Below are 25,706 nucleotides of genomic sequence, written 5' to 3'. Positions count from 1 at the left end.
AAGATTAATCAGGAAACGGTCTATAGGATGGAAGAGAAAAATTACTTAACAATTGTTGCAATAATCAATATACGAGATGATAAGGATTATGAAATATTATGTTTATAAGGGGGGAGATGTCCATCAGATAAAAATAATTGGAAATAAGAAGCTAGAATTTAAGAGAGGTAGGGTTCGAGAGGTAAGATAGGTAAAGATAGAGGTAAGAGGAATAGAAATAGAGATATGACTTGTCCAAAGTCATAATAGTTGAAACCTATTCAGTGAGGATGCACAGAGAGGAGAAGGCTAAGGACAGAATTTAAATTTAGGAGTCAAGAGAATAAAGAGGAGCTAGGTAAAGAAAGAGGGAAGAAATAGTCAGAGAGTCTTAAGGAGAACCAGAATCACAGAAGCCAAAGGAAGAGTAATCTTCAAGAAGAATACTGGAAAAAATATTTTATATGGGTTTAGAAGGATAAAGAGTGAGCAAAAAGGAAATTATATATTTGATAACAAAGTAGTCATTGATGAGCTTAGAGTAGGTTCAATAATAATAATTACAATGATGGTAATTTACATTTATGTGGTATTTCAAGGTGCTTTTTATATACATCATACCACTATTGGATCATACATCCAACATTCAGTGGAGTGGAGAAGGTGGATTTCAGATGAAAGTGCACTTGGAGAGGAAGAGAGCAGGAACTGTCTTACTCTTTGCCTTTAAACGTCTTGGGCTTTGCACCATGGCAGGTACATAGTAGGATACTGAAGATGCAAGTAGAATATGGCAAATTCACAGAATGTAGAAGTCAAGTCTATAAGCATTTATTAAATGCCTATTCTATGCGAAGCATGATGCTGAGCACTGATGATACAAAGAAAGGTTAAAAAATTGTCCCTGCGTTCAAGGAACTCACCACCTAATGGGGGAGGAAACATGCGAACAATTATATGCAAACAAATAGGTACTGACTAAATTGGAGATAATCTCAAAGGGAAGGCACTAGCATTAAAAGGGGGTCAGGAAAGGTTTCTTGAAGAAATTTGAATTTTAGCTGAGACTTGAAGGATACCAGAGAAGCCAGGAGTCTGAGACAAGGAGAGAGAACATTCCAGGCATGGGGCCTGGGGAGAGGGGGCAGAGAAGAAAAGGTAGGAGGGTGTCTTAGCCAGTAAAAATGCATGAAGTTGGAAGGAGGGTCATGTTTGAGGAAAAGTAAATAGAATGCTGTCACTGGATTACTGAGTATGTGGAGGCGGCAAGGTTTAAGAAGACTGAAAAAGTAGGAAGAAGCCAAGAGTAGTGTTCTCAATAACTGGCCCATTTTAAAAATTGACCTTCACTTTCATTTTCCTAGGTGGAGACTCAGGCTTGCTTCCTTAAATAGAATTTCTTTCTTAAACTCATTGTGAAAACTCACTTCATACCAGAGATAATTTTAATCATGATTTCCAATCTAATCTAATAATTATTTATTAAGCACCTACTATGTTCCAGGCACTGTGTTAAATGCTGGGGATACAATTAATAAGAAAAAGACAGTTCCTGCCCTCAGAGAGATAGTAATCTAAAGGATGAATGGAATCTGATGATTTCCATTAGATGCTGCAGAAAACAAGAATTGTGGACATCATATGTATAGTGAGGAATATCATCAAAGATCTACTTAGAGCATGAGATAAGGCAATCACAAAACAAGGATAAGCTATAACAAAAGAGTTCAATTATGGTATTAATATCCTTAAGATATTAAAAAAAAAAATAAGAGGAAGGATTACAGAGGACAGTGGGCCTTTTCTGAAGAATTTATTGAAAAACATGGACCAAAATTATCCAAAATGAAAAAGTACAGAGATATTATCTACATGGGGAGAGAGCACCCATGCAGATGGTCTCACAGATGCACCTAAATGATTAAGTATATATTATTCTACATATACATATAGAATGGTATTTTATACCATTTTAAAATGGGTTAGGAGGTGCAACAGATAGAGTGTCAGACCTGGAGTCAGGAAGACTTAAGTTTAAATCTTCCTTAGACACCTTAACAGCTGTGTGAAACTGGGCTCAACCCTGATTGCCTCAGTTTCCTGATCTGTAAAATGAGCTGGTAAAGGAAATGGCAAACCACTCCAGAATCTTTGCCAAGAAAACCTCCCACAAAGGGGTCATGAAGAGTCAGACATGGCTGAAATGACTACACAACAACAACAGTATGTAACATTTTGGTATTTTGTATAAATTATCATCTATGACTGAATATAGGAATTTGAATGGAAATACTAGTAGCTATTATTATTATTATAACTGGCATTTATATAGCACCTTAAGTTTTGAAAAGTGTCTTACCAGTATCTGATTTTATCCTCAAAATAACCCTGGAAATAGATGCTGTTATTATTCCGTTTTACAGATGAAGAAACAGAGGCAGGAAGAGATTAAGTGACTGGGCCAGGGTCTCCCAGTTAGTAAGTGTCTGAGTCTGGATTTGTACTCTGATCTCCCTGATACTTAGTCCAGCACTCCACCTACTGCTCTACCTGGCTGTCACAAATAAGATAAGAGGTACCACATCATTCCTCCCCATCACTCCATGCCTGCACCTTTTATCCATCAACCTCAGAGCCCAGTGACAGACTGTATAGATGATAATTACCAGGTTTTCTTTTCAGCATGTGTTCAGCTTCCATGGCAGTGATTTCAGAAACTGTGGTAAATACGTGAGCGCAATGGACGGAAGCTCGCTCCATGCAGTACCGATGGTAAATCTGTCTCTCTCCGGCTTCCTTGTCTATATCAAACTTTAAAAACAAAAAACAAAAAAAAAAACAGAAACACTTGCCTCTGTTGTAACTCCTACACAAATAAAGTAGAACAAATCTTTCTCTTTTTGATCCCTGTTTTGGTTCAAGGCTATGTGATAGGGCAGAAGTATCTGTGGTGCTTCAAGCCTTAGTAGAACCATGACTAGGAATTCTTAAGCCTGGGGAACATGTATTTGGATAGGGATGGGAAAGGAGTGGGATTTATAAACCAAGCTCCAGTCAGGCTCACTCTCATGCTGAAAGTTTAACAAGATGAATCTAAATTGCATTTTGTTTTAGTTTCTGTTCCGACAGTGAAAACAAAACAAAACTATTAGGACTAACAGAGCTATGGGAAGCTCATGTACCAGCCTCTCAGACAGGTAAGATAGATACAATTATCTTACCAAGGCAGGCTGTTCTTTAGCGTGTCCTGCCACCCATTACTAGCAAGTGAATTTTCCTGGGTGTAGAAACATGGGCCCAATAATGGAGAAAGTTGGGAGCCAGTAGATAAGCTTCTTGGTAGTGAGACCCTAAGTGTAGAGGGGATGGTGGCCCAGGGCCAGATGATGGATCAGGAATAGTTGTGCCAGGCAGTACAGACAGTCAGAGGACCAAAAAGTATAGGGATGGTGGACCAAATCATAAGGATAAAGGGTGCCCACCCAGATGAAGATTCCATCTCCACCCTGGATGTAGGTAACCCTGAGACTTATTATATGGGTATATAGTGAGGCAGGTATGGCTAAATTAGGAGAGAGCATGTCAGACCCAATCTAGGACCATATGCAAATAAGAGTATTCCTATATAAATAAGCAGCTGTAATTTAAAAAAAAAGATTTTGAGACAAATTGAAATAGGCAAACTCAGTTCCCTGGCATACCTTGCTATATGTTGCCTTCTAATCTTGGCTTCCCAGCCTGTATCCTTTCTCCTTCACTGCTTTTCTTTTTCATCTCAGTCCTTTTAACTTATCTCCTAAATAAACTGGTATCAATCTGACCCGAATCTATTTTTTGATTTATTCCCACTCACTTTAGTACTTGAAATCTATCCCTTCTGCCCCTAAGCAAGAACTGTCTTCCTGTGTCTCACTGTTCACCTAACCACTGGGACATATTAGCCCTCCTTTATGTGGTATGGAAGTCATCTGCCCAGTGTTGAATTTTTATTAAAGCCTGTGACCCCAAAACTTGCATGGTGAACAATGTTAAATTATAAAATATGGACAATTGCTGGTCTAAAGAGATCTTCCGGGTGTTTAATATGTGAGTTTCTTGTATTATTAGCACTTTAAAAGTATTAAATATGAAATTTAAATGAATTTATTTGAATTTAAATGTATTTAACATGAATGTATATAATGTATGTACATGCATATTTAATACATGAATGTATTTAATATGAAAATAACATATGGGCATCCAAAAAAACCCATTTTTTCCTCTTCACTCTCCCTCTTTCTTTTTAAACTCACCCTACGTCCCTTACACACACACACACACACACACACACACACACACACACACACATACGCACTCATTTCCACCTTCTGATAGTAATTCCTACTCTATCAAATCTTAAGACCACAGACGTACCGAAAACCTTTGAAACAGATTTAATCAAATAAAGAAAAAGGAAACACATCTTAGAATGAAATCAAAGATGCAATTTGTGAAGATTCAGCAAAATCAGGGTTTTTTTAACCTGAGGTCTCTAAACCTAATGTTTAAAAATATACTTTGTGTACTTTGTATTTCAATATAGTTTCCTTTGTAATTTCATGTATTTTATTTTATAACTTGAGTCTGAGAACAAGTTTGTAAACTTTACCAGACTTACAGTGGGGAGGGAGAGTTGTAATGAAAAATGAAAAAAGTTAAGAACTACAAAAATATTTTGTTCATTTCTTATTTTAATTATTTAACAAAAAAAACTGACATATAATGCTAATACTCTAGTGCTGCCTACCATATTCATTTCCCACACTTAAAAAAAAAGAAATTGCGCTATTTCTTACCCTTGAGACCCCAAACTCTTATGATGTCTGAGGATATTGCTCAAAAATATTATAGACTAAAATTCAACTCAGCATAAGAAATAATCATTAATCTTATTTCATAGAAGTAAGATGATTTTCCTAAGTTTATGTGCTGCATGATCATTTTATGCTTCATTAAATTAATTGTAAAGCATTTTACTATTAGCTATTTACATAGAAATAAGCTGTTAGGTCCTACTATTTTCCCACTCCCTGGTAACCTTAAGAGGCTCTAAAAAATTAACTTTCACTTTTATTTGAGGGGCAGTTCTTTTGGGTCGTGACAATATAAAAAGTTCATTTGTCATGGTGGATGCTATTAAACTCTTCCACTACCTTATTATCCCTCTAATAAGATTCCTTCTATAATTTTATGATTTTTAAGCTTTGCCTAGCAATACTATGAGCTCACAGGCTTTTAGAACTGCAAAGAATCCCTTTGTTTTATGGAGAAGGAGTAAAAGATGAGAAAGGTCAAGTTTCTTGCTGAAGGTCACATGGTGTGGTAGGTGCTAAGAACCATAAGTGAGAATAATGTCCCCTGCTCTACCTGGAAGGGTTTGCTGTGAGGACCAAAGGAGATAATTCATATGAAAGTACCTTACAAAATGTAAATCACTATTCAGGTGTTATAAAATGATCATTTAAAGTAACATTTTACACTGCAGCTGTTCTCTAGACTTTCAGCTTGGTCCAGAGCTCAGTGACATTTTGGAGGAATATGAGAGAGAGTTCGTGTCTCATCAGTAATAAGGAACTGTCATTTCTAGTGTGTTCCTGGGCTTTAATGGACAGATTGGGCCTAATCTGTCATTTTAGTTTTATAATCCCCCAAATTTTAAAGGGGGTGGGGAGTGGAGGAAATGTCACTTAAATTCTCAAAACCTGGGGCATTGACTTTAAGTTGCACACCCATTTACATACAGACATATAGATACAGATATATAGATATATGTATATATAAATATGCACACATATATATAAACACACATATATATGTGTATCTCTATATATACATATTCCCTTTCATATATATGTATGTATATATCTACATAGATGGATAGCTCTCCCCTTTCACCTGTGTGTGTGTGTGTGTGTGTGTTTGTGTGTGTGTGTGTGTGTGTGAAAGCGGAGTCTCTACCTCTGAATTCCCTACACCTAGGAAATCAGAAGAGGGGACAAAAAAAATCAGGAAAATAGGGAAAAGATATAATTATGCTAACTTTGTAGATGAAACAATGTATAGTACTGGATTGACACTGATCATCCCTATGATGCAGAGCCATAACGAGGAGTGAAGTAACTAAGGTGGGCAAAGTGGACTTTTGGTGCCCTGGGGCATCAACGTCTGTAAGTCCTACTTTTCACACTTTATGTTCTCCTCCAGCTCAGTACTGTGTAGTGTGACCATCTCTGATCCCTCATAGGGCCCTTGGACTCCTATTCCTCTTTCTGTTTCTAGGAGTTGAGTCCTCAACATGACTCCACTTGGCCAGAAAACCTGGAATTGATCACCTCAAAAAATGCCAAAATGTGAAGGTTAAAATGAGATAATTAGAGCCCTTCTTTCAGAGTAGCTTTCCCTGGCCTCACCCAGCCTTGTTCCCTCCCTCAGTTCCCTTCCCAGCAGTTGTACCACAGGGTCTCTTCCTACAAGAAACACCCTGGCATCTTTGCTGTGTTTCATGGGAGAGGATAATGTCATGGTTTCTCTAAGATTTTTCCCCATTTCTCTTCATTTCTTTCTACTTAATTTGCTCCAAGTGCCAATAATACTAGTTCAAAGACTATCAGAATGAATGAATATGTTGTCTTGCTTGGTTGATGGATAAATATCAGCTAAAGATACCTCTGCTACTTAGTGACTCCATGAGTCAGTGATTCGAGTTTCTAAAGTACATGGTTCACTGGTACATGTAGGTGGAGTGTCAACCTGCCATTTAATTCATTGGTACATACTAGGCCCCTGGGTAGGAGCTGTTGCTTACAGTGAGGTAGTGCACTTAGACTGGTATGTCATAAATCATATCTCTTTACCATGCAAGTGATTTACTAGAATATTTCAAAAGCAGGCATGCAATATAAAAAAATCTTGAACTTATAATAAATGGCAACCAACAATATGTCTCTGCTCTCAACCCTACTGATAGGGGCAAAGTTACCTCATAACATAAGCCATGTCAGTACCCGTGATGGTACCCATCAACATAGTCATGCCAGTTTTACCCTTCTTCCTTACTCTGCAGGCAAGGTTACACAGTCATCATATTCATTATATTCATTGGTATTTTTACACCTTTATAACAATGAAAGACAACGTTAGATTCTGTGTACATATATTATTTTAAATTTCAGGGAAGGAATAACATAAATTCAAAATACAATTGTTATTTGAGATAATCTGCCTCCCCAGACTTTGGATAAAGTAAGATGAGTCACTGTATTCTCTGAAGCTCTTTCTGTGCTGGTAGGTGTGAGCCAGGTTAGGCCTGCAGTTGTGAATGGTTAGATAAGAATGAGGTTGATAGACCTTACTCAGTTGTTGAGAAGGCAGTTGGGTGGCTCAGTCTCAGTTGACAGAACACTGGGCTAGTAGGACTCAGGAAGACCTGAGTTCCAATGTGACCTCAGATACTTACTAGCTATGTGTCCCTGGGCAAGTCATTTAACCCTGGTTGCCTCAATTTCTCCAGTGACCTAGAGAAGGAAATGGCCAAGCTTTCCAGTATCTTTGCCAAGAAAACCTCCCAAAAGGGGCCACAAAGAATCAGAAAAGAATGAACAACAACCAATTCAATTATTGAGAAGGAATGTGGTATAATAAAAAGTGCCCTGGAAGTCACTGGATTAGGAATCAGAAGAGGTGAATTCTAGTTTCTGGCCCTGCCAATGATAAGTTTATGACTCAACGAAGCACTTCTTTCAGGACCTCAGTTTTTCTCTCCATCTTTAAAACAGATAGGTTGGAATATATGTTATGTCATGTCACTTCAAGCACTACTACTCTGAGTTCTGTGTTCAGGATGGCTGATTGGAGCTGGTTTTAAGTAAGCACTTCCTCAGGTGACGATAAAGCAGGCATCAGAAAATGTGCTGTGAGATAGGGCAAGAACATTTCAGATAGGGCTAGGCTGATCTAGGTTTAATATAAAAAAGGAAGCAGAGATTCCTCCCAAGAACATTATAGCAAAGCAAGGCCATAATTTGAAATTCATTGATGCTGGGCAGATCATTAAACTGACATGTTAGAATAAAGAAGCTGGCTATGAGTAGAAAAGCAAAGGCCTGGCCAGCATTTGAGTCCATTGCTGTACCCTGGCCTATTAAGGAAAGTTGTGTGGACAGAAATTAGCAATGAAGCACAGTGATTGAACAAAGTGTCTTGGGATTTACTAGTTGTGTAACTTTGGGCAAGTCACTTAAACTTTCTGAAGCTCACTTTCCAAATCAGCAAAATGGTGACAATAATTATACTGCTTATGTCATAGGATGGGTGTGAGAAAACCATATAGTTTACATGTTATTGCTCCTATCCTGGGGCTTACATTCCATGGAACAGTTACGTACCATGATTAAACAAGGGAGTTGGGGACTTAATAGTTGTTACCCAGGGTAAGTCATTTGACTTCTGTGGGACCCAATTTCCTGATCTGTAAAATTAATATGGTGTTGGGGGGGAGACGAAATGACATCTAAGACCCCTTTCAGCTTTAAAGCTATGATCTCAAGTTGCTAAAAGGCAGCTTTAGTTTTGACGTCAAGAAAAATTTCCTGACAACTAGAGATAAAGAGAATTTTAAAGGACTGCCTGTAGTGCTTTCCTCCTTACTTGTAAAGGTCTTCAAACAAAAGGACAATGTAGAGGGAACCAAGCTCAGGTTTGGGGTGTGCTAAGCCTATGAGGTCCTTTTCAATTGTGAGAATCTATGACACTGTGAAGAAGTTACAGACTTGCAGAGTCACCCTTGAAGAAAAATTATACCTATTCTCCGCCTCTGTCTTCTTTTCAGGTTTTTTTTTTTATTGTCTTTCCCCATTAGATTATAAGCTTCTCGAGTAAAGGAACTGGTTTTGCATTTCTTTGTATTCTCATAGTGCTTAGCAGTGTCTGGAAAGACTTACATGAAAGGATGTACACAACAGGTGGTTAATAAATGTTTATTGACTGACTGAGGAAAGGTGTGGTCCTGTTGTTGTTCAGTCATGTCCAGTTCTTACATGAGCTTACGGATTTTGGAGTTTTCTTGCAAAGATACTGGAGTGATTTGTCATTTTCCTCCTCCAGCGTGTCCCCATTTTACAGATGAGGAAATGAGGCAAATAGGGATTAAGTGACTTGCCCCAGCTCATAGTTAGCAAGTATCTGAGGCCAGATTGGAACTCAGATCTTTCTGACTCCACGCCTGGTGTTCTATCTACTGTATGCCCTGGCTACCCAAGGAGTGGCCCTCTATTTGGGCATAGGGATCATGAGGCTTGATTGGAAGTGGGAAGCCAGAACCAAGAGAACTGTTGTTTCTCTCCTCACTCTGAAACAGCACTACCCCTTCCTTTGAATCTGGGAATTCGTTTACTCCATGTACATTCAAGATAGTGGAAATTCAAGAAAAAGGAAATGTCAGGATACTTCTTGCTGTAGCCATATTCCTATGTCATCGTGATTGGGAGATTGGATGAACAGATGTACAGATTAAGGGGATTAAAGGTGAATAAATGCCCCACCCTTTGTCTCATCAAATTCACAACTGTGAAGTATCTCCGATAAATGCCTCATTTCTTGAACATATTAGAGAACTGAGTCAAAATCACAAAAAACTTAAGTCATTCCTCAATTGATAAATGGTCAAAGACTATGAGCAGGCAGTTTTCAGACAAAGAAATCAAAATTATCTATTATATTAAAACATGCTCTAAATCACTATTGATGAGAGAAATGCAAATTAAAACAACTCTATGGTACCACCTCACACCTATCAGAGTATTTAATATGACAAAAAAGGAAAATATTGGATGTTGGAGGAGATGTGGAAAAACTGGGATACTAATGTATTGTTAGAGTTGTGAACTGATTCTGCTATTCTGGACAGCAATTTGGAACTATGCCCTAAGGACTATAAAACTGTGCATACCCTTTGATCCAATAATACCACTGCTAGGTCTATATTCCAAAGACATTTAAAAAAATGGGAAAAGGACCTATTTGTACAAAAATATTTACAGTAGCTTTTTTGTGCTGGCTAAGAATTGGAAATCAAAGAGACGCCTATCAATTGGGGAATGGCTAAACAAGCTGTGGTATGAGACTGTAAAGGAATATTATCGTACTCTAACAAATAACAAGAAGGATGATTTCCGAAAACCTTGAAACATTTAAATAAACTGTTGCATAGTGAAGTGAAAAGAACCAGAACATTGTACACAGTAACAACAATATTGTTTGATGAAGAATTGTGAATGACTTAGCAGCCAAGTCTTAGCTATTCTTAGCAATCCAAAGATCCAAGACAATCCCAAAGGACTAGCGATGAAGCATACTATCCTCTTCCAGCGAAAGAATTGATATTGATTAAATACAGACCGAATCATGCTATTTTTTCACTTTCTTTTTTTTATTCAAATCTTCTTGTACAAAATTACTAATATGGAAATGTTTTACATAAGTGTACATGGATAACCTATATCTGATTGCTTACTGTCTCAGAGAGGGGGGAAGGGAGGGAAGGAAGGAGGAATAGAATTTGGAACTTAAAACTTTAAATAGAAATTTAAAAAATTGGAAAAAAATTTACAGGTGTGTCACAAACTGAAAATACTCCCTTAGATGATAGACTTTTATGAAACTCATGAGTTGATGTCAGTGTTCCCAGGAAGAGGCAAATAAAAAATTTTAATCAGTTTCAATTGCCTCTTAAATAGCATAAAACTCATTCCTTCTATCCATGTTAAAGTTGAATATTTTTCTTGTGTTTATTATCATACCTTAGTTTACCTTCCTACTCAACTGGGATGTTGGGGCTGGTTTAGATTCCTACAAAAGGAAACCAAACTATAAGCCATTAAGCACTACTAATTTTTTAAAAAATGTCAAAATAGATAGATAGATAGATAGATAGATAGATAGATAGATAGATAGATAGATAGATATCACTTGATATTCTACGTGTCACCTAAAATAGAGTTTAAGTCCGTTATAGGAATTCTTGCCTTTTTCAAAATAATAATTTCTTAATAATAATAATAAAATTATTTTTATTCTATGACAAATAGTAATAGCAATATAAAATAATTGATATGAAATCAATAAGGATAAGCTTACTTCCTTTACCCAAAAGAATAAAATTATAATATGAATGTCCTCTATTGCATCTATATTGAGAAAAGTGTTTCTGAAGGGGAAGCAATTAAGTAGGTCCAAGGTATACTTTGACTTACTATTTATTGTTATTATTTACCTTACTATAACTGATTTTAAAAGAAAAAAATGTCCTGTACCTAAAGGGCTACAAAAATGTGCATACTCTTTGCCCCAGCAATATTGCTTCTAGGACTGTATCCTAAAGAGATCATAAAAATGGGAAAGGGTCCCACATGTACAAAAATATTTATAGCAGCTCTCTTTGTGGTGGACAAAAACTGGAAATCAAGGGGAAGCCATGGTACATGAATGTAATGGAATACTATTGTGCTATAAGACATGATGAACAGGAAGACTTCAGAGAGGCCAGGAAGGACTTATATGAACTGATGCTGAGTGAAATGAGCAGAACCAGGAGAACTTTGTACACAGCAAAAACCACAGTGTGAGAGGAATTTTTCTGGTAGACTTAGCCCTTCGCAGCAATGCAAGGACCTAAAAAATTCCCAATGGACACAAAGCGAAATGCCTTCCACATCCAGAGAAAGGACTATGGAATTGGATCACAGAATGAAGCAGACCATTTTCTGTTGTGTTACATTTTGTTTTGTGGTTTCTCCCACTCATTTTAATTCTTCTATGTAATGTGACTAAGGTGAAAATGTATTTAATAAGAATGTATGTGTAGAACCTATATAAGACTGCATGCCGTCTCAGGGAGGGAGGAGGAAGGGAGAGGGAAAGGAAGGGGAAGAAGGGGAAAAAAGTCTAAGATATATGGAAGTGATCGTAGAAAACTGAAAACAAAATAATTTTTAAAAATATCCTGTGCCCTTCAGTTATCTTGTCTCACAAAGAAGTCAGATATGTCCCCTAGGCTTGTCACAGATCACTAGTTTGACCTTAGTAATAGCCTTCTAGGAAGCAGCTAGAAATTCTCTGAAGACCTTGCTGCCTATCAAATTCCTTAATGAGCATATTTTAAATTTTATCATCTGGACTTTGGGTCATGTTGACCTTTTTTATCCAGGAAAGCTGTCACTGATTGCTTTGTGAACATTAACTGCCCTGAATGATGAATATTTTTGAAATGAAAATACCACTTTTAATTCTCATCATCAGAACATGCCCCCATCCATACAACTCCAAAACACACCTGTGTTCTACTTCATAGAATCATAGACTATTAGAGCTGGAAGGGATCTTGGAGTTCATCTATTATAACTTCCTTATTTGACAGGTGAGAATATCTATGCATCAGGGATAATTTAGCCAATTTAGTTATTAGAAAATTTGACATGAGAACCACATAGTTACTCTGAAGAACTAAATAAATATGCAGAAAAACAAACTATCCCACTGGTCAAGTAAAATGGAAGGATGCCAAATGGAATTATAATGGAAATGGTGTTGGGTTCATATTCTAAAGTGAGTACACATAAAGTTATGGCCACTGAGGCATACATGGTTTGCCCTCCTTGAATTGCAGCCCAGGTTTCAGCATTCCCCCTTTCCTATTATGTACATACCATATTTACCCCCCCCCCCAAATTCAAAGAAAACAGTAAATACCCCATCCTATGAAGTCTCAACCACTTGTTTATTTAGGGTTGGGAGGAGAGAGGGTTCATACTGAGGAGCAGGTGCCTACAATCTCCTTGATGTCCAGGGTATGGATAAAGGTAGTATCATCAAGACTGAAGGAAAAGAGGAGGCGGGGGCTTAATTTTGGCAAGAAGGTTTGAGATGACAACTCTGGTCAGCTGTTAAAGAGCCCTCCTGGTTTGAGAACCCAGATGCCGTGCTTCCCTCTCTGGTAACTGCTCAGGCAGCTGCACCTGTCTGTTGAATTATGGTCAGACAGAGGAAGTCATGTCTATTGATAACTTTGGGGTTCAGGTTCCCCTGAACTAAGAGAATGATGTATGTGCTTTACTAAAGGATTGATACATGTGCTTGATTAAAGTGATTGTTAACCCCTCAAAAAAAAGGAGAGAAGCCCCCAACTGCCACGAGCTAGTGTATATCATTTGGGGATACTGGAATGGTTAGTCATTTTATAGATGAGGAAACTGAGGCAAACAAGGTTAAGTGACTTGCTCAGGATCACAGTAAGTGTCTGAGGCCAGATTGTAACTTAGGAAGGGGAGTTATCCTGACTCCTGGCCCAGCACTCCATCCACTATGCCATTTAGCTACCCCCATCACTGCTTATATTAATGATAATATTATTAATGAAAGTGAGAAACTGAGAGCATTCTGTATCATTCTCTCCACTGATGGGATAATGATACCTATCATCATACCCATCACATTACCAAAAGTGGGAGAAGCTGAGGACACCCCATAATATTGGACCCTCCACAAACCTTCTAAATACTTCCTATGATTTAGGTTGTATGGCCCCCAAAGATATTCTCTTTGAAAGATTACAACTGTGCCATGTTTCATGTGCCATTTACTGGATGTCTGATTTTCCATGAGGAGCATGGTTATGAACACTGACTTCTACAGTCTGGCTTCTGAAAAATCAGAATCATAATTCTAATCATCATAAGAATCAAAAAGAAAGAGGGAAGAGGTGGGAAGAAGGGGGAGGAGGGAACAAGAGAGATCATTTTACCTTATCAAGGTGGTTGTAGAAATCAGCGTTTGCTGCACAGAGGTGCCTTCCAAGCAGCGTTGCATGAGTGGTAAATATTGTGGCAATAGGAAGTCTCCTGGCTCGAGAAAGAATTAGTCCAGTTCCTGCCTGCCATTCATGAAAGTGGACAATGACATGTTTGTCACCCACATGGTCAGTCACCTGGCATTGAAAGAAAAAGAAATAAAACTCAAACTTTCCAAATATTTTCACAGTTTATATAATTTTATTCACACAAAAACCTGCTTGTAGGTATTCATTGTTCTTCAATTTTGTAGATTGTAAAATTAAAGAACAAATATTAGATGGTAGTACAGTGGAGAGAACACTGGATTTGGAGTCAGGAAGACATTGACTAGCTGTGTGACCCTGGGCAAGTCACTTAACCTCTGCATGCCTCAGTTTCCTTATCTCTAAAATGGGGATAAGAATAGCATCTACCTCTGAGGGTTATTGTGAAGATCGAATGAGATAATAATTGTAAAGCTCTTAGCATAGTGTAAGCATTACAAATGTTAGCTAGTAGTAGTAGCAGTAGGAAGATCACACAATTAGTAGCAAATCTAGGTCTTCTAACTCCATTGGCTCAGGCTATTTCACCAATTTCCATTCCTTCCTCCACTTTTATAGTGGAACTAAAAGCATCCTTCCTTCTGGTTTGACTTGTCTCTCATGTGAAGGGAGATGAGAATACGAGTTATAATCACAAACGCAACATAATTCAGAAAGCCTGGAGACTAAATGGTTAGCATAGTTGAATATTAACCTGTATTGGGAGGGGATGGAGATGATCTGTTGGTGTATTTTAAGATATTGGTCTTCCCACATAGTGATCAATGCTTAGATGATGGGAGTACACACTGGAAAGAACATCATAACGGAATGGAAAAAAGCATTTGACCTAGAGATCAAGAGTCCTGGGTTCTAGTGATAATCTAAAATTAGCTATCTGTTTGACCGTGGGTGATTACTTTAACCTTCTCTGAACTTTATTTTCCTCATTTGTAAAGTAAGAAGTAGGATTTAAGTCTCTTAGTTTCCTTTTAGCTTTATTATTTTATATATCTTATGGTGGCAGGGCTGCTTACCTCAGTGGGATTTATGATCAGAGGATCACACTTAGGGCCTTAAGAAATCTTTACAGATGAGAAAAAGGAGACCGAAAGAGATTAGGTTTAAGGTCATAGAAGTAATAATTAGTTAAGCCAAAATTTGAACCAGGGTCTGATAGCTCTGAATGAAGCATTCTTTCCATGTCCCCTTTGACATGATTGGGTAGTCATAAAAGGGTATAAAATTGGGTAGTCAGAAAAGAGAATAAAGAGGGAAAGGTCCATTTTAGTTCCCCAGATCTTAAGGTGATCATGACTCACCAGTGACAAGATTATCTAAAGCTACATTATTACATTTCTTGTGTTAAGTCTTTGATGTCAGGGTTTCTCCATATGCATTAAATTAACTGATGGTTTTCAAGGAAAGATGAGCTCTAGCTGAAGATTTTCAAATTCTTCAACTCCTAGCACAGGCCTTGTTCAGAGTTGGTGCTTAATTCATATTTGCTCATTGATTAATTGATTGGTTTATTAAGTTACAGAGGAGAGAAGCCATTGATAAAACTCAGTCTCAGATTCACCTGGCTCTCACCCTTTCAGATACCACTTTCACTTTCACTCATACTCCCAGACTTTCTGGTTATGGTGAGGAAGACAAAAAACTTCTTGCTCCCCATAGCTGCTTAGAGTTACTACACTTGCAGTCAGTACTTACATTGACTACTACCACTACATCTCAGTAACCTTTACCGCTTTGAGGTTCATTCAATCCAAATTTATGATCCAGTCAAGATTCTGGTAGCTATTATCTACTGATGACCAGGATACACTCCCTCCTTCCTTAGTGGCTTCAGCACCTACCTCATATTCTTTCTCTCTACTCCAAATCCTGCCTTTATAATACAGATCTTCAGCATATATATTAATACTCCCTCAAACAACCTAAAGTCCCAATTCATCAATCTATTCATTTCACATGACCAGTACAGTATGCTCTTGCACTCTACCTCAGTCATGCACAGAGATAGTTATAACCTTAACATCCATAAATTTTCCACTTCTATGTTAATGAACTACAAAATTCCTTTGTCCAATTATAATCTTTTATCATTTTATTTTTTCTCTCTACCTTGTAACCCATAATTCTATTCTCCATTCTTACAATGATCTACAATGCCTTAATTCTTTTCTAGACTATCTTATGATCAAGCTTCAGTTTCCTCCCTTTGCTCCCTTAATGCAGAGGTGTCAGACATGCCAGTCATGGGTCCTATGCTGCACATAACACTCCCAAATATGACCAGAATGACATTAAAATATAATTAGGAAATAGTTAACAAAATAAATAAAAATACAATCAAACATAGATAATGCTAATTTGTAATTTTCTAAGTCAACATGTACCCACAGTGGACCCCATTTCTATGCAAGTTTGAAACTACTGCTTTAATGAATCAGTTTAATTTTACTCTATCCTCTACACTTGAGTCCCTTGTGCTTTTATCCTATCATCTTACTTTGTCAAGTCTCATCCTTGGATTGCTCTCACAATCTATTGCCTTCAAGTTATTCATATATTGCTGAATGGAACTGGAGGAAAACCACAAAACCATGCTAACTGGGGACACTAAAAGTTTAAGTTTCATAATCTTACCTGGACCCTCACTGTAGCAAGGCAATCTTCTTACACCTGTCTAATTAAACACATCTCCCATTACCCCAGTTATCAAAGGTACTATTGCAAATTTTTTTCATCCACACTCAATTCTCTGGTAGCACCCCTCACTACTTCCGTCAGCTGAAGACCTTGCTTTACACTTCACTGAAAAGAAATTGAAACTTTTCTTAGAGCGCCTCCATCTTCTCTCTCATCTTCCCTCACTCAGATGATTTCCCCTTCTGTCTTTTTCACCCTTGTTCTCACAGAGAGAGGTAGCACCTCTCCTTACCAAGGCCGACAACTGTTGATTTCATTTAATAGCATCTTTTTTCCTACTGGATGCTCGCTCCTATCATCCTCATTTTCTCACTAATCTTCAATATTTCCCTGTTTAATGGCTGCTTCCATACTATCTACAAGTATACTCATGCCTTTCCCATCCTTAGAACAACCCTCACTGGTTCTGACATTCCCTATAGTTATTGCCCTGTACCTCTAAACTAAGAGAATGGCTAAACTTGAGAATGCCAGCTAGAATCTATGCTTCTATTCCTCTCCTCTCACCATCTTCTAAACTCTCTTCGGTCTGGCTTTTGACCTAATAACCCTTCTCTACAAAATTATTAGTAATCTCTCAATTGCAAAATTTAATGACTATTTCTCAGTCCTCATCACTTTTTACCTCTCTGCAGCTGGTGACATTGTGTAACAGAAAGACCAACAGACAGGGCTTCCAGCTATCTGACTACAGACAATAAATACATACATCGTTATCAGAGATAGAAGCACCAATATCTGGGTTACCAAAGCTAGGGAGGCTCCTTAGTGGCTACTCAGAGTCTCATCTGGCACACCAACCTTCTTCCAAAAAAATAAGCCCCAAAGTAAAACCTCACCTCTGAGTATATACACGCTTTTCAGAGTGGGAGGACATGACCTTCATGACTCAGTGCCTCATTAAAAATTAACAAAAGGTATCTGAGGCCTATTGTTTCTACCTCAGTAACATCTCTTGTATACTTCTCCTCTCCACTCATACAGCCAACACCCTGGTGAAGGCCACATCACTTCACTTCTGTATTGGTGCAATGGCCTTCTGGTTGATCTACCTGCCTCAAGTCTCCCCACTCCAGTACATCCTCTTTGTTGTTGCTGCTGAGTCATTTCTGAGTACATGTTATATAGTATTAAGTCTGAAATTTTAAACATTTGTTAATATAGCTCTGAATGAAAAATTAGCAAAATTATTAAATAGGACATCAAAGTTTTGTACTTAAAGAAATTACTCAGATCATTTTAATGTTATATCATTATCATCATCACTGAGTACCATGAAAATTTTTTAAAAATATCTTATTAATACTACTTTCAAAAATTAAAAATAATATTGTAACTATTAAATGAATAGACTTGTTTTTGATAATTTAAGGTAGTAGTATTGAGATTTTGTTGCTGGTATTTTTTTTCCAGACCTATGATTTTATTGGCATCATGTTCCTTGGTGTGGTAGCTCTTTCCACTGTTGCAGAAGGGCAATTCATCTTTACCTTAGTGTGTTAGAGTTGCCTGGGGCACAGAAAGTTCAAATGGTTTGGCCAGGCTCACCCTCGTAATAACAAAACTGGGTCCCTGGTCTTCCTAATTCCAAGGTCAGTTTTCAGTTCATTAATTCTTATTGTCTCTCTGATAACTTATAAGTTTTTTTTTAAATCTCTAGGTCATTATTTTGCTGACTATATAGGCTGACTTTTATATCAGCAAGATAATGACCTAGAGATTAAAAAAAAAACCCCGCACCATACCAATGAGCTGGTAGGGCTCTGAAAAAGGATTTAAAATACTAGTTTGGTCTGTATATCTATAGCTTTCTAAAATAAAGAGAAAGATTAGAACAGAGATACAGTAGCATGATATTTCTGTTTTGGGCTGTGTTCCAGATGTTAGTATTTACACCAGTTAAAATTATCTTCTCAAATTCCTTTGAAAAGGTCTTAGGTGAGTAAATAATGATGTCATCATTTAATTTGCTTAACCTGAAAAGAAGAGTTCCAGTGGAGTAAAGGATTTTAGACATCAATTAATTTGACCCCTTCATTTTATAAATGAGAGCTATAGAGAGAGAATTATTTGCCTACGGTAGTATCATGAGTTAGTGGCAGAACTGAGACTGGAAACCATGACCCCTGACCACTAACCCAGTACTCTTTCCACTACGGCCAGATTCCTCTTGAACCATGTGCCTCTTGCAAAATCATTCTTGTGCACTAATCTACTGGGTCTGAAAATGCAAGCAGCTTCTTTACAGCCCTGGAATATTGCTATTTGGAAATAGTACCTCCTTTAGGAACCAGGCAGTTAATGATCCAAATATAAGCATATCATTAGCTTCCCGGTCATGGTAAGGGATTCCTACGTGGCATGCTTCCCAGAGGTCTCCTTTCCATCTCTCCAAATTCCAAGCAGAATATCCTATGTCAAACAGCACCACGTAAGGGCTTCCTTCTATGAGCCATCTTCCAAAACGAACCTGTTCATTATGCAAGTAAGAAAAAGTTGTGATTAGTGAATATAATTTTTGTTGAGTAGAAAATTATTTTAACTTGAATAGAAAACTGTGGTGATCATTTTTAGACCTGATTGAAATATCTATTTGAAAAAGACAATGTAACGAACTGTGCTAATTATCCATTCATTATATTATCCAAGTTCTATCCATGCTTTTAATGAGACAAATGCTCATTTTCCTCTGAGCATCCCAAAGCACATATTGCTCATGCATAGTTAGACCTATATACACTGACTTCCCTTCTCCATCAATTTATTTAAATCCTATTGGTTGGGTGTTTTGGGTTTGTTTGGTTTTTTTTGTCAGATTCTGCTTAAGTCTCATCTCCTCAGTTAGAATCTTTCAGAACCTTTCTCACTTACTCCTCCCCCATCTTTCACATGGCCTCCCTCTATAGGCCACAAAGGCCTTTCTCTGAAGTCCTCTAACATATTGTCTATACTGGCATCTCACATTTGCTTCTTTGTACAAAGGAAGAAAAGTGTCAACATTTGTCCTAGATCCTTGGCTAGGCTGCCTAGAGTGCTTTGTACCCAGGAAATGTTTTGTTCCTGTCACTTCTGATGATATGTTCATAAATCAGTGAAGAGCATGAAGAAAAATCTCTTTTGTCTACTCAGAATTCAACCTTTCATATTTCCATTATTATAAAATCAGCAATACTGCCTTTCCTGAAGGACTATTCTGCAATGTAAGTTTAGTAAGGAGTTTTAGAAATAACATGATACAGAAATTGAGTCTTTGTTCAGTCTTCTATCTATTATAATTTCATTGTGGGCAGGTCAAAAAAGGTAGCTCATTAACATAACTAAATAGATTTCCATAGGTGTTCTGACTGGGCCCATCTCCATCCAGTTCTGCGGTAGTGCACATTTGATACAGGAACAAAATGAGACACTCAGTTCATTCAACAGCTAACAAAAGGACATTTACTTAGCTGTAGCAGGAGAAAGCTATGCAACCAGGATGGCACAGAGGACATCTCAAGGCTGAACTCTCTTGCTTGAGTTGTCCATGGTCTTTCACCAGCCAGGTACTTGAAACTCCTTGTGGTTGTTTTGTACTTAAGCAATCAGAAGTGACATGAACACCTGGTCATTTAAATTAATTTATATTTATAGTTAATTTAAAATTAAATTTAAAAATTAAACTAAATTAAATTTGAATTAAAAGTCAATGAAATCTAAAGGATATTTTTTAGGAAAAAATTAACCTAACATATGGTGTCAGGGATACTTTATTGTTCCTTCTACAGTAGGGGATGTAACTACTCACTTCTTTAAAAAACGTTTTTTACTTAATTATCTTTACTAACAAATACTGAATAGGTGAAGCTTCAGATGGGACTTCATGTCCCAACCGATGTCAAAATAATACTAAATCAGCTGAATGTTTTCTTTGTTCTTTTTTAGTTTCTATGGAAAACACAGTACCTGACACCCATGCAAATTCATTGCATCCACTGCTTTTTTAATTGCAGAGTTTGGAGGCTCACACTCTTCCACTTGGGTCTTCATATTGTGCTCAAAATATGGACCAATCAGACAATAATTTTCTCCCCATTCATCTGCAGTTGTTTTTGCCTTGGTCTGGATTACAGTATAGATGCCACCAACTGTTTAAAAAATTTATAATGGTTTCATTAATTTTAAGTTTACTTTTTCACTCTTTCTGATCCAAATGAACTCATTTGTTGGTTAACACTTAGAATTCAATGAAACCAATCTCTGTTAAGCTAATTCCCTTAGTAATTATGAGACTTCACTCTTTGTGTGGTTTGCTATAAGTGGTACTTTACATTGGCTTCCCCCCCACCCCCTCCTCTGCTCCGCCACATACTGGGAAAATTATTAGGAAGGAGAGCGCCTCTTTGTGGTTGAAAAAACAAAGTACGCCAAATAACCCTTATAACAAATACTCTCAAGGGCCATAATCATGACTCCCTCACTTCAACTATGACCATATGTGATGGAGAGGAATAGGTGGAGTACTGGAAAATAATTACTATAAACATAATATCAATTTCCCCAAACTATAGGGCCATGTTCTCCAGCTGATCTCCAAAACAAAACATGGAACCCTATGAGTGGACCCATCCAATAGAGGTGATGTGTTAATGGGGTGATCCTGAACTTCCCAGCTAGTAAATAATAATAAGATTTCACAATGGCTAAATACCTTACACTTCCCAGAATCATCTGTATTGTGACTCAAACCTGAAAAACTTATTGCTGGTCACATAAACATAACAAAGGAAGGAATTTGTCAGAGCAGTAATTAGGGAAAGACCATCGAAGGTTAGGTTAAGAAATTTGTCCTAGGGATGAAAATTACCCCAAACCTGGCCCTGTTAAATTCCGGGGAGAGGGGGTCCCTATTGCCTTCAGGATCAAATATAAAATCTCTGCTTGCCATTTAAAATCCTTCACAAGTTGACTCTTTCTTTTCTTTCCAGTTTTTTTCCTTTAATTCCACCAATTCAAGAATCTAGCCACATTTGTTTTTGCCAGCCCATAAACACTCCATTTCTTTATCTGACTCAGTCTTTTTACTAACTGTCCACCATGCCTGGAAAGTATATCTTGTTTGTACATAGCTGTTATCATATTGTCTTCTCCATTTTCATGTGAGCTCCTTGAGGGCAGAGATTGTGCTTTTGACTTTCTATCCCCGTTGCTTAGCACAGTGCCTGGAACATAATACGTGCATAAAAAGCATTTCTTAACTGATTGACTGATATATCCAAAAAGTGCCTGTATGGAGGGATATGTTTGGTAGAATTGGCTTAGTCTGGGTAATGGTGTAGGTAGCATGGGCAGAGCAGGTGGGGGGCAGGTGAGAGAGTTACTTTTGGATTAATTGCTGATGCTCAAAAAAATAGTTACCTTTTTTTTTTTTTTTTTGGCTCCAGCTGGCAGAGCCACATTCTTCTTCCCCACCTCCCTGAGCTCTTGCCCAATGCCAGTAACATACCTCTCCCCTTCCACTCCCAACACACACACATTGCATGGACCTGGGATTGACGTACCCCAGAGATTGACTGTGAAAACATGGACTTTGGGCAGAAAGTGTTTAAGTACCTCAGAGTTAGAACTTGCCTGGCGTTGTGGAAGAAAAGCTGGGATTTGGACTCAGGAGAGCCCTATGTCCAATTTCTGTCTTTCACTATTTGTATGACATTGATCAAGTCACTCAATGACTCTGAATCTCAGTTTACTCCTCTTTTAAAAAGGGAAAATAATATTTATTTGCACTAATTATACTGTAAGGTTTCAAGGAAAGGACTTTAGAATTCTGAAAACACAACATAATTCTAAATTATTATGTTTTTCTATTGTTGCCCAAATCTGTGAAAATAACCCGTGCTATGATCATCAGCATCTCCTTAGTAACATAAACAGTCTTACAGAGCTGCCCGTGACACTAAAATTTTATGTGACTTTTTTATGTCTAAAATGTAGGATTTGAATCATGACTTCCTGACTCCAAGGTTGACTTTCTGTCCATCATGGCTTGCTTCCTCTCAAATGTGAGCAATTAGCATTTAAGTGAATATTACAAAACTTATAATGCAAAGATCTGAAGTTTTCCACAAATTTATGCCATTCATACATCTATCTCCCTATGAATTAGAGAACTGAGGATATCACAGTACTTTCTATAAGTAGAACTTACTAATTTGTAAATTTATACTGATAGGAACCTTGATGGATTAATATTTATAAGCCAGTTTGAAGGTGAAAATCCTAAATAGGCAGTATAGAACGATAGCACTTTAATTTATATCTGGTAGTAATTATTATTGGTTACCATCTTATCCTAAAATTATGGAACTTACAACTGGAAAGAATTATGCAAGTCATGCACTTTGTTATTATTTTCTAACATGTAGAAATCTTCAAATCACTCAGATTCTGATTGCCATTTACCTATCAATGACTTAGAACAGTCTCCAAAATTTTGTAGAATACATGTCCCCCTAAACTATTATATGATCAAGAAATGAGCTGAAATTTTGTTGTGAACACTGTTGTCAATATTCTCTCATTCTCTGTTTGTAAAATTGGTTAAGGAAGCCACTAGTTTAGTAATCATTTATGATATCTCTATAAGGAAAAATCATTATAAACTGTGAATCTCATTTTCTAGAAATCCAAAAGGAAGCTGGTATCAGTAATTATTAGTTGATCACTTCATTAGCACACTCTTTTCCTTTTTCTCTTTTAATGGTCTTGATGTAATCAGATCAATGAGAGGAGAATTGTTTCTTCATATTAGTGCAAACATCAACATTTTCCTATATAGACTTAAATGAATGAGAGTTTAGCTGCCACTTTCATCGGGATAATAGAATTTGGAGCTGAAATGAATTGTAAAGAATATCAAGTCCAATTGTCTCATTTTACAGAAGACAAAACAGAAGCCTGAGTAGCTAAATGACTGTCTGTGGTCACACAGGCAGGTCACATAGGAGGAAAGTTGGTATTAGAATGTCCGTCTTTTGAATTTAAATACATAGCCCTTCCTATTTCAACAGGCTTTCATCTTAAATGTTTAGGAAATATGTTTAATAATTCACACAATTGATAGTTAAAAATAAAAGTAAATAATGAATAATAATGAAGTAATCAAGATTCTAATTTGATCTAATTAGATTCAGTCTCTCTGTAAAACCATTCACTTATTCTTCTGTCTTAAGAAATCCACTGGGAGGGGGAGAAGAAACACATAGAAACATTCCCCAAAACTTGGGTGTTTCCATTTTCTGTTTAAAATCACTTGGTGTCTGTATCTACTTGAAATGTACACACTCTCAAATTAGTTCCAAGATGCTCAATTCTTTTCCTTTTTAAATTTAATCACTTACTTAAATTTTTGTTACCTACCAAAAATAACTAAACTTGCTCCAAAATGTCAAAGTTCTTTGGAATATTTTATTGACAGCCCACCAATAAATTAATTCCTGTTATGATCATTTCTAATCTATTTCCAAAAAAGTAAGTGGTTTGAAAAAAATGTATTACAAACCTTTATTGGTCACTTCCCAGGCAACTTCAAATAATAGTAAATCCTCTATTGGAAGTCCTTGCACGTCCCACAAAGGAAGCCCACCCAGGGAGGTCACAGACAACGATCTTCCTCGTAGCATTTTCCTTTAAACCCCGTTCAAATAAAATGTTAAAATTCCCAGGTTCCCAGAGAGGTAGACACACTCGGAGAAATGTGTGCACAGGCTGCCTGCTGCAAGACACCAGGTCAAGGTTGTTTGCCTTAGAGAAGTAAATTCACAGAGTTAAATCCCCTGAGCTTTTTGGAGAGCTCCAGGCTAAAGCTCCTCTTTGCCCTCTGGGCCACCTGAGGGAGGTCCAGGCAGAACAAATTCCCTCCCCACATCTCTCTGAAGCCACCTGATACAAACACAAGTGGAACCTATGAACACAGGACTTCTAGGTAATTACCTTCCTGTTCAGTGAGGTCCTAGTAGATTCATCTTTCAATGAAAGTCCTGTCTTTTTTGGCCAAGCTACCTGCCTCACATACATACTACTTCATTCAGAGCTCATGAAATAATTTTGAAAGAGAAAAAATATCAAATGCTCCTAGAAAGTTTTCTGACAAGTAAAGAGCCTCTGGAGAAAAATTGAATCCCAGGGCTAGTGGAATGAATTTCCTGTCCAGCATCTCTGCTTTAATATTTCCCCTGGAAAGAAATTATCAACTGAAGGAGTCTTCATTTTTGTCTCCACTCAATTATTAGAAAGCTCTTTCTTTTATTTTACAAGAACCTTCTCTTTTTATCTTTCCGCCATTTGTTCTAGTTCTCTGCTCTATAAAGTTTTGGAACTTTTATAGAAGTATTAAAAATGAACTGAATCCTTCGTTCTTCCCTAATATCCCTTTGGATTTCCAAGATTTGCTTTTTTTCTTTCCTGATCTCCTTGGCTGCTAGTACTTCCTCCCCTACAAATTACTATTAATTGATTTGTAGTATTTTTATGTAGACTTTCATGTTTATGTGGGTAGTTAGGGAGGACAGTGGATAGAGTGTTGGGAATGGAGTTATAAAGATCAAAATTCAAATTCAGCCTCAGATATTTATTAGTTATGTGACTCTGAGCAAATCACTTAACCCTGTTTGCCTCAATTTCCTCATCTGCAAAATGAGCTGGAGAAGGAAATTGCAAAACACTCCAGCATCTTTGCCAAGAAAACCCCAAGTGGAGTCAAGAAACTTAGCATCTACTTACATGTGTGATATGCTGGCCAAAGCTTCACCTCAATCACCTCATTTCAAAGCTGGTGATGGTAACACTTGCTACCATCCCTCAGGTTTGTAGTGAGGAAAGTACTTTGCAAACCTTGAAATGATCCAGAAATGTAAATTGTCATTGTCTACTCTTTGGGTAAAGGAATTCTAAAGTTAGCATCGCTGCAAATTTAAGCATTAGGCAGACATAAACCAGCTGATTTCATTTTGTCACATCGACATCTTGGAGCCAGGTTAATCTCTGCTATAACTAGGATCCAATTTCACAGAAATTAAACAGAAAAAAAATGGTCACCAAAGTCTCAGTAATGTCTCTATCTCAT

At 37.3% G+C, this 25,706-nt stretch overlaps 1 protein-coding gene across 1 annotated transcript in view; it reads right to left on the bottom strand.

The window, feature by feature from the left end:
• GYS2 (glycogen synthase 2) overlaps positions 1–24,481 on the bottom strand; it is a 66,181-nt gene extending 41,700 nt beyond the window's left edge. Inside the window, exons 1-5 of the mRNA XM_072653542.1 lie at positions 24,144–24,481; positions 20,549–20,730; positions 18,885–19,076; positions 13,817–13,999; positions 2,646–2,790 (exon numbers count right to left, since the gene is read on the bottom strand). Of these exons, the coding sequence (XP_072509643.1) occupies positions 2,646–2,790; positions 13,817–13,999; positions 18,885–19,076; positions 20,549–20,730; positions 24,144–24,264 (823 nt within the window). The 5' untranslated portion in view covers positions 24,265–24,481. The remainder of the gene's footprint in view (positions 1–2,645; positions 2,791–13,816; positions 14,000–18,884; positions 19,077–20,548; positions 20,731–24,143) is intronic.
• Positions 24,482–25,706: the final 1,225 nt, after the last annotated feature.

This window comes from Notamacropus eugenii, chromosome 3 (genome assembly GCF_028372415.1).
Source record: "Notamacropus eugenii isolate mMacEug1 chromosome 3, mMacEug1.pri_v2, whole genome shotgun sequence".
NCBI lineage: Eukaryota > Metazoa > Chordata > Mammalia > Diprotodontia > Macropodidae > Notamacropus > Notamacropus eugenii.
This window is presented reverse-complemented; position numbering and strand designations above follow the sequence as displayed.